This window comes from Bombina bombina, chromosome 4, assembly GCF_027579735.1.
Source record: "Bombina bombina isolate aBomBom1 chromosome 4, aBomBom1.pri, whole genome shotgun sequence".
Taxonomy (NCBI): Eukaryota; Metazoa; Chordata; class Amphibia; order Anura; family Bombinatoridae; genus Bombina; species Bombina bombina.
Window position 1 is genome coordinate 372654914 of NC_069502.1, and position 16025 is coordinate 372670938.

Sequence of the window (16025 nt, forward strand, 5' to 3'; positions counted from 1 at the left end):
CGCCGTGGACCGGACACACCTATGTTGGAGAAAACAGAATTTATGTTTACCTGATAAATTACTTTCTCCAACGGTGTGTCCTGTCCACGGCCCGCCCTGGTTTTTTAATCAGGTCTGATGATTTATTTTCTCTAACTACAGTCACCACGGTATCATATGATTTCTCCTATGCAAATATTCCTCCTTTACGTCGGTCGAATGACTGGGGAAGGCGGAGCCTAGGAGGGATCATGTGACCAGCTTTGCTGGGCTCTTTGCCATTTCCTGTTGGGGAAGAGAATATCCCACAAGTAAGGATGACGCCGTGGACCGGACACACCGTTGGAGAAAGTAATTTATCAGGTAAACATAAATTCTGTTTTTATAATCCGAATGGGCGTATTCGATTGCTGACTGAAGGGCTTGGTGATGCAGTCCTACTTTAGACGATCAGCATATCGGGTTGTACATGACGCTTCCGTGTATCTGTCGTCATGACAACCTGGTAGGAGCTGATTGGTAATGATGCAGCATGTTAACGCCAATACGTGAGGACATCACTATGATGGGGTTTAACAAAGCTACTAGATTTTGTAAGTATATAAGGCGGGTGAAGGTGCTCTGGGTTATATGTTTTTAGATTCTGATTATAGAACCAATTTTGTGACATTTGACAAAGGTGTTAGGTAAACACTGAAACGTTATGTCTCCTTTTTATTGATGCAATAAATGGTATGTTTTATTATATGAAGACCAGTGAGTGCCTTTTCTTGATTGGACTCTGAATTGATTTTTGAAGTGCACCCTGGCGGCTGTGAGGATCTGTAAGACTGTGCTCATCCTTTCCTGGGAACTTGTTTATATACTGTATATATATGTATGTATATATATATATATATATATATATATATATATATATATATATATATATATATATATATTCACACAACTTAAGTAATACATGGTGACTTATCTACTATTTATTTTGATAACTGCTTACATTTTTTCTTTCATGGTTTGGATAGAACATACAATTTTAAACAACTTTACAATTTACTTCTATTATCAAATTTGTTTTATTCCTTATTCTTTGCTGAAGGTGCAGCATTGCACTACTAGTAGCTAGCTGAACACATCCAGTTAGCCAATCACAAGAGACAAATGTGCGAAGGCACTAATCAGCAGCAATGATACATGAACATTCAGATTATTGTATTTTTGGGCTGTACAGTACATGTTTCATAATTTAAAACCTATTTTATTTATAATACTGGGATATTAATAATAAAGGGACATTAAATTGCTGAGTACCACTACAGTAGTATCAGGGTTACTACTAATTGTTCTATTGCTTTTCGTTATGTACCTGCAGCTGTCTTTAAAGCGGTTCTCTTATTTTAACCCCTTACAAGTGTCAGTTAGGGAAACTTTGCATCTACAAGTGTTGCATATTCACAGATCATGTAAAGTGTTATGCAGAGTAAGATTTTTGTTACATGACAGCTGTTAAAGTGGTGGATAGATGATAAATATTTAAGAATAGATAGAATTGGGATTATGGTTATAGGAGAATAATTGGTTATATATATACAACAAAGTATATGCAAATATAAAAAGATGGGAAAGGGGGCTGGAAGTAAAAGGAAACATGCTACTTATTACTTAGAAGGACAAAACTGAAGTAAAATGTTATATACATGGTTTTCCATAGTTCTTGTGTACAAAAATAATAATAAAAAAATGGTACTCAATGCCAGGCAGCAGGTTCTAAGGCAAATTAGTTGTTAACATGTATAATAGGAAGCATGGCTTTAAGGCAAGAAAACCTTGTTCTTTCTCTGTAGAAATCTCCGATACGACCTCCCCTTGAGTATGGAATACAGGTATGAGGACAATTTATTGAAAAAAAGGCATTGCAGAACTATAAAATGTACTACAAAATGAATGAATAAATGATATTAAGGATTTAGGGCCTGATGATCTAAAGCTCTCCACTCTGGCGAGATTATTTAAGATATCAGTCAGTACTGCAAGGTCCCGAAAAAAAAATTTAAATGCAAATTTTAGTTTGAGAGTTGTTTATCCAGATTTGCAGAGTTCAGGATCTGAAGGGGAGACACGTACATTACATTATAATGCTCAAAAAAAGTCTTCAAAGATTTTGAGAGATTTCTCTACATGCCGGTGAGTTTTTGATCATCCAGTGTTCTATCAGATTTTGCTATCTTATCAGAATTGTATCTGTATTACGTAATTGCCCTCCACATATGTTAAAAAGGAATGTGTGGACAGCGTTTATGTATTCAGCAGCATGCGCGCTGAGAGGTAGCAAATTCTGATAAGGAAGTTGTCCTGTTGTATTGTGCTGCTGGCTATAAATGCTCTCATGCGCAGTTCAATCACTTGTCATGGTGATCGATGAAAGTGCCCCCCCCCCCCCCACACACATATTTATATAAATATATGTGTTTGTATTGATACTGAGAAAAGATATAAATACAGATTCCATATAAAAATGATATATAAATATGTGTGTAGGACACGCTTTTATTGTCGACCATGACAAGTGATTGAACTGCGCATGCGTGCATTTATTACCAGGAGCAAAATCCGTCAGGACAACTTCCTTATCAGTGCGCATGCTGCTAATTACATAATCACATTCCACACATTCCTTTTTAACATATGTGGAGTGCGATTACGTAATACAGAGCATGCAAATTCTGATAATGTAGCAAAATCTGATAGAACACCGGCCCTTACAGGAGACGTTAGACAAACTAGGTCTGTTTAATCCAGAAAAGAAGCACTTGAAAGGTGATGTGTATTGAGTTTTTCATGTTGAAAAATATTTTAAATTTGTAAAGAAAAATGTATTTTTAAAAGGTTTTCCACTCCTAGATTAGTCTGTTATTTATATAGTGCTGCAAAATTCTTATGCCAAAGGATGGTTTATTACAGTGGAAGACAAACTTTTAAACATAAAATATAAACCATATAAGGTACACAATGTTAAATGAAAGTTGTATGTAAATGTTTAAATACATTATTTCTGGAACATTTTCTATATGTATACAACATGCAGAAGACAGTATGCAGTATATCAAAAAGTAAGGAATAGGCTAAAAGCACTCAACACTTTTATTAATCACAAAAATATAAACCAACCACTATAAAGAGAGGCACTCTCTTTATTAAAGGGATATAAAAGTAGAAAAATGCTCTAATGTGTTATAGCATTTTTGTTTGAATATACCTTTGCAGGGGTTAAACGCACAATTAAAATCAGCTCCAGAGTAGCAATTGTCTATTCTTGGAAGCTAGTTGAACACATGGGAGACAAAGACAAGAGACAAATATGTAGCTACCAGTTACCAGCTAGCTCCCAGAAGTATAGAATATGTACACTTTTTTCAACAAAAGATACCAAGACTACAAGGTCAATTTGATAGTTGAAGTGAATTTGTGTCTTAAAATTACATGCTCTATATGAATCATGCAAATGTACTTTTGACTTTCCCTTCCCTTTAAGATTAAACCAATTTGATGTAACATACTACAGTTACATTTAAAAATGTAAACTATTAATTTTTCTTTACTTATACTTTACTGCCAAAATGTCAAGAGCAATATGTCAACATGGAAAATATTAACAGCAATCTGCAGCTAATTTGCCAGTGGTATCGCTCAGTATGACAGTTGTCATTCAGCTTGTATGTCACTTTGAAGGATTCTAATCAAAGGTATTTTAGGTGCTGCAAGAATTCTCACAAATTAGACCCATCAATCCTCGAGTGTGATTAGAGTAAAGCAGTTTGTGTACTTTACGTACTTTCCAAACAGCTGAATTTGTTTTGTTTTTGTTATTTCTCCTCACTTTATATATTTGCCTTTCTATACTGAACATATAGGGGTAAATTCCAGTCTTGGTCCTAATCTCATCTCAATACAAATTTTGCACCTTTGCCAAAATTGTCCAGTAATTGTAGTTTAATTTATAGAATGTTTCATACACAATATTGATCGTTTATCCTTCACAATAACCCACCACCGTACCCCCCATTTAGCACCTATTTGCTGGTAGCCCCAGCCATTATTAACCCCTTTTTCTCCAGTGCACTGCATTTACTCCCAGCAGCACCCCCCACACACACAATTAATGTATCCAATAAAAAAAATGTTTATTGAATTACATTGTGAATCAAAAGAATAATGTGGTCTTTAAAAGAAGCCAAAAAAATTCGGAATCATAGGCGCTAAAAAAGCTTAAAATAGTGTGATAAATAAACTAACTTAATTAAGTTTAAATAGTGTGCAAACACAAGATGCAACCAATAAATATGAAAGTGACACAAATTAAAAAGTGTGCAAACTCTGCATACATTTAATAACAGTATCTTCAGTGAACAAAAAAAAAAATATTTTAAATATTTGAATTACAAAGTAGCGAATACAAAGTAGCGAATACAAAGTAGCGGATGCATTGATCAGACGCAATTATAAGTGTAGTATACAATATGCAACATTAGCTAAAGAAACAAACATCCACATATAAATCTTGCTGAAGAAATGGGAAGTTGCAAAAATCCAATAGGTCATCAGACGGGATATCTTGTCAAGCCCGAGATAGAATTTTCAGGTCAAGCTGGAACAAGATAAGGAACCGATGAAATGGCAGAAAAGGCACCAATTAAAGGTCAACACTTTTACTTACAACGGATTCGGTGATGCAGCGAATCAACCCCTCAATCAGGCTCAATTTCCGAAGCTGACGGCACCCGCTGGAACACAGCGTTTGAAAATGGCGATGAGTGGGAGCGTGGTACTACTCTGAAATCACCTTTGCAAGCATGTAGCTGATATCACAACCTACGGAAGCCTTGGAGGGACACAGCACTCAGGAGGAACAGAACAACGCGTTTCAACTCGCTAAGGGTCTTTTTCAAGCTCACAACCTATTCCAAAGCATGCTATATATAGCCAGTAAAACAATCCTATAGGATTGACATAATGGGCGTAAATGATTATTAGCAAATAAAACGGAACAACCTCACAAACATTATTACTAATCCGTAAATTACACTATATAATAACGAACACTTAAAGGGATATTTTACAAAAGTCGATATAAGCAATTCATGATACCTACAGCTAACTAAAATCTATTAAATCTATGCAGATCATCTAAAACATATTTTATTGGGCAATTCATATATGTACAAAATTTGAACTTTAAAAATGTATAAATATAATAAACATATATTTAAAAATTCATATACGTTAATAATAAAAATTGGAAAAAATTAGAAAAAAATAGGGAAAAAATTGAAAATATATATTAAAAAAATAGAAAAAAAAATAGAAAGATCAATTAGAAATAAATTTTATTGTATATATAATATAACTCAATATATAGGCTAATCTATGACCACCGAAATACCAATGATGTCAATTCATACAGATTATATAACTAAAATTAATCTTAGATTATATCTAGAGTTAATCGTTTTATTAACAAACAATGTCAAAATCCACATTTAAGCCATGGGGTTGTAGTTTCTTCAAATTGAAGATCCATTTACTCTCCCTTTTTAAAAGATCATTTTGAATATTCCCTCCCCTCCATTTTCTTTTAACCTTTTCTATTCCTAAAAAAGAGAAATGATCCAGATTGACTTTATTGCATGAACCAAATTGTTTTGCAATGGGAAGATCTTTATTTCTCTTGTGGTCATAATTTTCTATAGACCACATATGTTCCCTAATGCGGGTACGTAAGGGTCTTGAGGACTCTCCAGTATACTGTAACCCACATTTGCACTGAATAATGTAAATTATACAGCTATCTGAACACCTAATTAGATCTTTAATTTTATATGTTTTCCCTGTCACATTTGATTTAAACTCTTTGCTTTTAATCAAATGTTCACAAGATTTGCAAGTGAGACATGGATAAAAGCCTTGTATATAATTACCCTTAATGTCAGGTTTGTTAAACTTTAATTTATTTATAATTTTCTTCTCTGTGGGAGCCAAAATGGATTTTAAATTTCGGGCTTTTTTATATACTATTTGTGGTTTTGACGGTAGGATAGGTCCCAATACTTCATCATTTTTTTTAACAATTTCCAATCTTTATTAAGAATTCTTTCAATCAAAAATTTATTTTGGCTATAATTTGTAATAAATGGGAGGAATATACACTCCTTTTTGTCTATATCTATTTGAGATGTTATAGTGGTCTTTCTACCTTTAGTGACCAACAGGGAGTTTCTATCTACTGATCTAACTTCTTTTAATGTTTTCTCAATATCAAATTCATTATAACCCCTAGTTAAAAAAATTTGTTTGAGTAATTCTGACTGGTCATCAAAATCTGTTAAATTTGTAGAGTTTTTGCGAATATGCAAAAACTGACCTTTGGGAATATTCCCTATCCATTTTCTATGAAGAGATCCCACTGCTTCAGTCATTACTTGTGGGAATTAAGAACCTGGCCACCAGGAGGAGGCAAAGACACCGCAGCCAAAGGCTTAAATACCTCCCCCACTCCCCTCATCCCCAAGTCATTCTTTGCCTTTCGTCACAGGGGGTTGACAGAGAAGTGTCGGAAGACACGGAGGAGTCTCTTATGGAGGGTAGTACTCTTCGAAATGGGACTGGAGTTTTAAGTAATCCTGTCAGCCTCTCAGTGAGAGCATGGATGAAAGTTAGGGAGATGCAGGGAGTGTCTTTCTGCGAAACCACCCTGATTCAGTTTAACAGCTCCTTAAGCAATCAGCGTTGACGAGTTTCCCTGCCTGCTTTTCTGCTCTCAAGTCCAGGTCAGGAGCGATGCTACTACCCTGTCACACTTGAGGCTGTGTTCCTGTTCCACTGCATAGATTCTGGTAAGATCGTTTCATTTATACACATATGATAACGTAAGAAGACAGGGTCACAGTGTGTCTCCTTTATCTGTATATATCAAGGGTAATACCCTCGGTAAGGGGGGTTATTGAACAGGGGGGTTTTATACATGATATTGTTTATTGTGTTAATGCTGCGACATATGTGAGATGAGGCTCTGTCAGTGTGCAAACAGTTTTCTTATTGAGAGATCTGCACGGGCCCCTTTTTGGCGCGTTTTCTCTTTAGTGCAGGGGCGTTCCTGCATGGCACTCCATGTGTCCGGGTGTGACCTCTTTAACTTCCTCTTCTTGACCGGCGGTTGTAGGAGACAAAGTGTTTTCTCTGTGCTCCGGGTCACTGGAGGTGGTGAGTGCCCCGGCCATTGGAATATAAAGGTGCCATTTAATATCTATCTAGTCCGCAATAAAGGCGAAAGCTATGGAGGACTCTGATATGTACTCCCTCTTTAATTAAAACAAATAACTGCGTCTATTGTGAGGAGGTTCCGCTTGATCTGTCTGCTCAACTTTGTTTCACATGCTTGGATAAAATTGCTATATCTAAAAAGAATAACAGATTTAGTACTACTGAGCCGTCCACCTCTAAGGGTTCTCCGTCCCGCAAGGTGCGTTCCCTACATTCATCTTCGTCTACACATGCAGCTCCCCAGGGCACTACTAATCCTCCTGCGCGAGGGGCCCTTTGGCCGCCAGATTTCACTGATCAGTTACAAACGGCGGTTTCTGCAGCCTTCAATGCCTTACCACGTCCTGCTAAGGTGAAACATAGCTATCCGTCCCAGGGATCATCTACCCCACTGGATGTCTCTGACAGATTATCCGCTGATGAAGATGACTCTGACTCTTTGGAGGACATTTTCTCTCGGTCGGAATCAGTGTTTTCTAGGCCTCCGTCTGCGGAGGTGCCAGATTTTAAATTTAAAATGGAGCATTTGCGCTTTCTGCTGAAAGATGTGCTTGCTACGTTGGGGGTTCCGGAACCGAAACTATTGGAGGAACCTTCGATCCCTAAGCTAGATAGGGTTTACGAGGACAGGGTAGTGCCACAGACTTTCCCGGTCCCCATTAAAATTAATTATTATTAAGAATGAATGGGAGAAAATTGGTTTGTCCTTTTTCTCCTTCTACTTCTTTTAAAAAGCTATTCCCCATTCCGGACTCGCAGCTTGAACTGGGGGGGGGGGCATTCCGAAGGTGGATGGCGCTATCTCCACGCTCTCTAAGCGAATGACTATTCCACTCAAAGATAGTTCTTCATTCAAGGAACCAATGGATAAAAATTGGAGTCCATGTTGAGAAAGATGTTTTTAACTCACGGGGTTCGTTTTTCAACTGGCAGCGGCAGTCGCTGCGGTGGCTGGAGCGGCTACCTATTGGTATGACGCTCTGTCTGCTATGGTCGAGGTGGAGACTCCCCTCGAGGAGATACAGGAATGAATTAAGGCATTAAGGGTAGCTCATTCTTTTATTTGAGATGCAAATATGCAGATTATTTGCCTGAATGCTAAGACATCAGGTTTTTCCGTTCTAGCCCGTAGGGCTCTGTGGTTGAAGTCGTGGTCATCTAACATGACGTTCAAGTCTAGATTACTTTCCCTCCCATTTAAGGGAAAGATTCTCTTTGGTCCAGGCCTGGACTCTATCATATCCATGGTCACGGGTGGTAAGGGTGCTTTCCTGCCGCAGGATAAGAAGAATAAGCCTAAGGGGTCTACTTTTCGTCCCTTTCATGTGGACAAGTCTCAGTGCCAGCAGCCAGCCGCGAAAACAGAGCAGTCCAAGGGATCTCGGAAGCCAGCTAACTCTTGGAACAAAACCAAGCAGATCAAGAAGCCCGTCGAGACAAATTCGGCATGAAGGGGCGGCCCCCGATCCGTCTCTGGATCGCATAGGGTGCAGACTGTCTCTGTTTGCGAAGGCCTGGATAAGAGACGTTCAGGACACTTGGGTTCTAGAGGTCATAGCACAGGGTTACAGGATAGGATTCAAGATTCCTCCTGTCAAACATATCATCAAGTCCAGAGAAGAGAGACACCTTCCTAGGATGTGTGAGGGATCTCTCCTCTCTCTGAGTTATTGTCCCAGTACCTCTGGCAGAAAGAGGTCTGGGGTATTATTCAAACCTTTTCGTGGTCCCAAAGAAGGAGAGCACGTTTCACCCAATTCTGGACCTAAAGTGTTTAAAAACGTTTCTGTCAGTCCCATCGTTCAAAATGGAGACGATCAGGTCGATTATGCCCCTAATTCAAGAGGGACAATTCATGACGACAATAGATTTTAAGTATGCTTACCTTCACATGCCAATCCACAAGGAACACTTCAGGTTCCTAAGATTCGCTTTTCTGGATCAACGCTTCCAGTTTGTGGCCCTACCGTTCGTTCTGGCGACTGCCCCAAGAGTCTTTACGAAGGTCCTGGGTGCACTACTCGCGGTGGCGAGAGCCAGAGGGATTGCAGTGGCTCCTTATCTGGACAATATCCTGGTCCAGGCTCCGTGCTGCAGTCTCGCAGAAGAACACTCGAGGGCTCTTCTCTTTCTTCGATCCCATGGATGGAAGGTAAACGAGGGAAAGATTCCTTATCTGAAGATATTCTTGACAGACCAGAGAAATTGCAAGATTGCGTCCACCCGTCTTGCCCTTCAAACCTCCTCAAGGACATCTGTGGCCAGGTGTATGGAGGTTATTGGGCTCATGGTATCCAGCATAGATGTCATTCCTTACGCCAGGTTCCATCTCCTTACGCCAGGTTTTCATCTTCAGTTGTGCATGTTGAGACAGTGGAACGGCGATCACTCAGATCTATCCAAACAGATATCTCTGGACACATGAACGAGGGGATCCCTCTCATGGTGGGTCCGTCCGGGACAACTGTCCCAGGGGACATCCTTTCTGAGACCATCCTGGGAGATTGTGACCACAAACGCAAGTCTATCAGGATGGGGAGCTGTTTGGGATGCCAGAAAGGCACAGGGCAGGTGGACCCAAGAGGAGTCGAGTCTACCGATAAACATTCTTGAACTCCGAGCGATATTCAACGCTCTGAGGGCTTGGTCCCTCCTGGGGTCATCCCGATTCATCAGGTTCCAGTCGGACAACATTACCTCGGTGGCTTACATAAACCATCAAGGGGGAACAAGAAGCTCCCTAGCCATGAGGGGAGTATATTGAATTCTGGAATGGGCAGAGAAACACAAGTCTTCGCTCTCAGCGATCCACATTTCGGGTCTGGACAACTGGGAAGCGGATTTTCTCAGCAGGCAATCGTTTCATCCAGGGGAATGGTCTCTCCATCCCGAGGTGTTAGACGAGATCTGCATCAGATGGGGGATGCCAGAGATAGACCTCATGGCGTCCAGACTCAACTGCAAGCTCCCCAGATACGGGTTGCGGTCCAGGGAACCCCAGGCAGAAATTATAGATGCCTTGGCGGTACCCTGGGAGTTCAACCTACTTTACATTTTTCCACCGTTGCCACTTCTACCTCGTATAGTGGCCCGCACCAAGCAGGAGCAAGCTTTGGCTACTCTGATTGCTCCGTCGTGGCCGCAGAGGACATAGTTTGTGGATCTGGTGGGGATGTCATTGTCTCTTTCATGGAGGTTACCCTGTCGCAGAGATCTGCTGGTTCAGTGTCCATTTCTTCACCAAAATATTGATTCTCTGAGGCTGACTGCGTGGTGATTGAATGCCTAGTCTTAGCCAAGAGAGGATTTTTGGAGAGAGTGATTGATACTCTCATTCAGGCCAGGGAGCCGGTCACTCGGCGCATCTATCATAAGGTGTGGAGAACCTACTTGTCCTGGTGTGAGGAACGTGGATATATCTGGCATAAGATTAGGGTATCCAGCATTTTGGCTTTTCTCCAGGACGGACTGGATAAGGGTATTGCTTCCAGTTCCTTAAAGGGTCAGATTTCGGCTTTATATCTGTACTGTTACACAAGAAGCTAGCGGAGCTTCCTGATATTCAGTCTTTTGTTCAGGCTCTGTCTAGGATCAGGCCGGTTTTTAGGATTTCTGCTCCTCCTTGGAGCTTAAACTTGGTTCTTAAGATTTTGCAGAGGGCTCTGTTTGAGCCTATGCATGCACTTGACATTAAATTTCTTTCCTGGAAAGTCCTATTCCTACTGGCTATTGCATCGGCTCACAGAGTCTCTGAGTTGCAATGTGAGCCTCCTTACCTGATTTTTCACGCTGATAAGGCTGTTCTTCGCACTGGATTGGGGTTTCTTCCCAAGGTTGTGTCAAATTGTAACATCAATAGTAGAAATAGTAGTTCCTTCCTTGTGTCCTAACCCTTCTTCGTCAAAGGAAAAGTTGCTTCATAATTTGGATGTGGTTCGGGCCTTGAAGTTTTATCTTCAGGCTACGAAGGAGTTCAGACAGACTTCGTCTTTATTTGTTGTATACTCAGGGAAGCGCAGGGGGCAGAGGGCCTCTTCCACTTCACGGTCTTTTTGGTTGAGGAGCATTATTTGTCTGGCCTATGAGACAGCGGGACATAAGCCTCTACAGAGGACCACGGCTCACTCAACTAGGGCTATGGCCTCTTCTTGGGCCTTTAAGAACGAGGCTTCTATGAAGCAGATTTGTAAGGCGGCGACTTGGTCTTCTTTACATACTTTTGCAAAATTTTACAAATTTGATGTTTCTGCTTCGGCGGAAGCAGCTTTTGGGAGAAAGGTTTTGCAGGCTGTGGTGCCCTCAGTTTAGGGTCTCCTTTTACCCTCCCGTTTTTTTTCATTCAGTGTCCTCTAGAGCTTGGGTATTTGTTTCCACAAGTAATGAATGAAGCAGTGGACTCTCCTCCCATTAAGATGGAAAACATAAATTATGCTTACCTGATCATTTCATTTCCATCTGTGGGAGGAGAGTCCACTGCTCCCGCCCGTTTCTCCGTTGGGCGGGCCTAAATTTAATTTTATTCTTCTGGCACCATTTATACCCTGATATTTCTCCTACTGTTCCTTGTTCCCTTGGCAGATTGACTGGGGGATGAGGGGAGTGGGGGAAGTATTTAAGCCTTTGGCTGGGGTGTCTTTGCCTCCTCCTGGTGGCCAGGTTCTTAATTCCCACAAGTAATGAATGAAGCAGTGGACGCTCCTCCCACAGATGGAAATTAAATTATCAGGTAAGCATAATTTATGTTTTTATTATTGAAAAATGAATTAATCACACTATTATATTATGAGTGCATTGACAATATAAGTGTTAAATTGCTTTCAGCTTCTGACATACTGTACTTCTTCATCTCTTTTTAAAGGTGCACAAAAGTTACGTCAGGTGTCAACATAATCCCACCCCTATTTGTATTTATTGTTTAGCGACATCGTAGTTTTTAGACAAACATTAACATGTCAGAGAATGTTGCTTAGGAACTCTAACTTTGTGGTATAAAATTAATGTAATATTTTCCATGGTTATGGATTCTATATTACTTACTAATTTAGAATATTGTTTATTCATATTTATAGGTACATTTTATAAATAAAATAAGAAAGTAAACCTAGTTCTTTAATATTCATATTGAATATTACATCATTATACTTATTGTAAAGGACATTTTATTTAACACTTTTACCTCTAGTAGAGGAAGCAGAAAATGTTAACCGTTCGCAACAGCATACCATAAGCGGTAACTCAGTATGGGTTTAGTGTAACACTGAACGCAAATTATGTCTTTGCGTCAACAACTGTCCAACTCAAAACAATCTGTGAGTTTTGTAAACTGCCAGATGGTGGTAAGATTTATACCAGAATTTGTTACTAAAAACAGCATCAGTAGGAAACGGCAATAAAAGAATATGCAAAATTTGCTTTTTTGTTGTTTTGTATTTTGACAAAATAATGCCCCACCATCTTGTTTGCAAGAGATTGGTCCAAGATTCCATTTCCAGCTCTGTATATCATTAGGGAAACGTCTTGTAACAATTTCATGATTTACCAAGTAATGTATTGAATAAAAGCCACTTGTTCTATCATGGGCATCTTTCTTTGTGCCATGCTCCTGCAGATATTCAGTTAATACGTATGTCCAGAAGTGTCAAACTGACTATAAATGCTTTCACTTTACAAATCTGAAATAATGCTACTAGTTTATGTAAAGATGACATCTGTGGTATTTCAGTAGGTAATTGTTCAGTCTTGCAATGTTTACTTACTGTTGGTTCAGTTTATATAACTTTCAAACACTGTCAATTGTTCCTGGATGCTACTAATGTAGTGCACACATTATACACTATCTCTTTTCATGAAGGCTTCTTTGAGATATTGCTGGCTTTTTCCTTCCCTTTAGTAACTATACTGTATAGTAAAGAAGTGTACTACACAATGTCTTATTATTTGCCACCTTAAATCACTACAGTTGAGGATGCATTGTAAATGATGTAATGGGATTACATGTTTCTAAGCAGGGATTTCAATAAATATGTTTTACATTACAGAGTCCTGAGAGCAATGGAGCAGACATCTCAGAATACAGACTACAGTGGGCAAAAGGAGAAGAGGTTCCAGATTTAGTTTACAGTGGCATGGAAACCAGTTTTCAAGTGTCTGATCTGACACCAGCAACTCAGTATTCCTGCAGATTACAGGTACAATATAATATTATTTATACCCGGGATACCAAGGTATTAACATTAGGACATTGTGTTTTGCTTTCAAACTCATGATCTTAGCCAGTGATAACCAACTCTGTCCTCTGTTCCCAGCAGACAAAGAGTTGAGGTTATCCCTTATTTCTTTCATGTAATTAGCAAGAGTCCATGAGCTAGTGACGTATGGGATATACATTCCTACCAGGAGGGGCAAAGTTTCCCAAACCTCAAAATGCCTATAAATACACCCCTCACCACACCCACAAATCAGTTTTACAAACTTTGCCTCCTATGGAGGTGGTGAAGTAAGTTTGTGCTAGATTCTACGTTGATATGCGCTCCGCAGCAGGTTGGAGCCCGGTTTTCCTCTCAGCGTGCAGTGAATGTCAGAGGGATGTGAGGAGAGTATTAACTATTTGAATTCAATTATCTCCTTCTACGGGGTCTATTTCATAGGTTCTCTGTTATCGGTCGTAGAGATTCATCTCTTACCTCCCTTTTCAGATCGACGATATACTCTTATATATACCATTACCTCTACTGATTCTCGTTTCAGTACTGGTTTGGCTTTCTACTACTTGTAGATGAGTGTCCTGGGGTAAGTAAGTCTTATTTTCTGTGACACTCTAAGCTATGGTTGGGCACTTTTATATAAAGTTCTAAATATATGTGTTCAAACATTTATTTGCCTTGACTCAGGATGTTCAACATTCCTTATTTCAGACAGTCAGTTTCATATTTGGGATAATGCATATGAATTAATCAATTTTTTTCTTACCTTAAAATTTGACTTTTTCCCTGTGGGCTATTAGGCTTGCGGGGGCTGAAAATGCTTCATTTTATTGCGTCATTCTTGGCGCGGACTTTTTTGGCGCAAATTTTTTTTTCTGTTTCCGGCGTCATACGTGTCGCCGGAAGTTGCGTCATTTTTTTGACGTTTTTTTGCGCCAAAAGTGTCTGCGTTCCGGATGTGGCGTCATTTTTGGCGCCAAAAGCATTTAGGCGCCAAATAATGTGGGCGTCTTTTTTGTCACTAAAAAATATGGGCATCACTATTGTCTCCACATTATTTAAGTCTCATTATTTATTGCTTCTGGTTGCTAGAAGCTTGTTCACTGGCATTTTTTTCCCATTCCTGAAACTGTCATTTAAGGAATTTGATCAATTTTGTTTTATGAGGGTTAATCTATGTCTTTAGCTATTTTAGCTAGAAGAATTCTGTGATTTAAAAAAAAAAAAAAAAAAAAGAAGAAAATCCATATTTCTTTTGTTCTAAGATAATCAATTATAATTGGATTCAATTCTTAACTGTTACTATGGGCTTCAAGATTGAGTTCTAAGACTAAAACTTTAAGCTTATACTAGTTTGGTTGTTCTTATTAAGGAACGAATCCTGAGTTCTTTCCCAAGTAACATGTTTTTAATTGGGGTTCGAAATTAGCTCCCTAATGTTGCGATGCACATGCCGTATTCCAGCTTGGCTGGTAAGGGGCAGGTTAAGACTTCTTTGAAATTCATTTGGTTCTATTTTGTCCAAATTTCTTTGATTTTATTCCAGTAAGGCTAACACTTTCTTTCAGTGTGTTTCTGTCCTATATATTTTGGATACTGTTGAGGCATGGCTGGGTACCCATGGGGTTCAAGCGCTGCTCAGACCTGGAATCTTCTGGGGTTTTTATTCCAGTTCCTTTTCTAGGAACTGGGTTTTGGAGTTTTATTCAAACTATTTTGCCTTTTTGTGGTCATTGATAGCATTATTTGTTTTCTTTAGATACAATAAATGCGTATTCTTCATTTTTCTGTTTTCATTCAGATTATTTCCTGAGGATGCGGATTCTCATATGTTTCACTTGCTCTTCAGGACATAGTTAGAGAATCTTTTTTCAAAAGCTCTTAATTCCTCAAGCAAGGGTCACCTTTTTTTTTTTAGGTTTCCAGATGGTTTATGTCACTATCTTTGTCTCTATCAGACAAGGGACAATTTGTATTGGGTTCCGTCTGTCGGTACCTTTAGTCTCTATTATTTCCTTCAGTTGCTATATATGCATAGAAGTTTTAACAGCATTGGATTCAATTCCCTTCGCTCATTTTCAATGGAAAGATCCTTTCCAGCTTTTTATGAGTGTTGTTTCTTCAAGAACATGGTTGGAGGATCAATTAACCAATCAGTTTGTTGATTCCTCAGACAAGAGTAACCTTTTTTAGATTTCCGGATAGATTCAGTGTCCATGACTCTGTCTCTGTTGGTCAGGAGACGTCTGAAATTGGTTTCAGCTTATCGAAACCTTCAGTCTCAATCATTCCCTTCGGTAGCCTTATGCATGGAAATTCTAGGTTCTTATGACTGCTGCATTGGACGTGTTCCCCTTTGCTCATTTTCACATGCAACCTCTTCAGCTCTGTATGCTGAACCAGTGGTGCCGGGATTATACAAAGATATCTCATTTAATTTCTTTAAAACTGATTGTTCGACACCCTCTGACGTGGTACAGACCACCATCGTTTAGTTCAGGGGGCTTCTTTTTTTCTTCCAACCTG

General features: G+C 39.3%; 1 protein-coding gene across 1 annotated transcript in view; it reads left to right on the plus strand.

Annotated features, from left to right (window-relative positions):
- FNDC3B (fibronectin type III domain containing 3B) overlaps positions 1–16025 on the plus strand; it is a 546318-nt gene that overhangs the window by 415181 nt on the left and 115112 nt on the right. The window contains exon 21 of the mRNA XM_053710139.1: positions 13335–13484. Coding sequence (XP_053566114.1) covers positions 13335–13484 — 150 coding nt within the window. The remainder of the gene's footprint in view (positions 1–13334; positions 13485–16025) is intronic.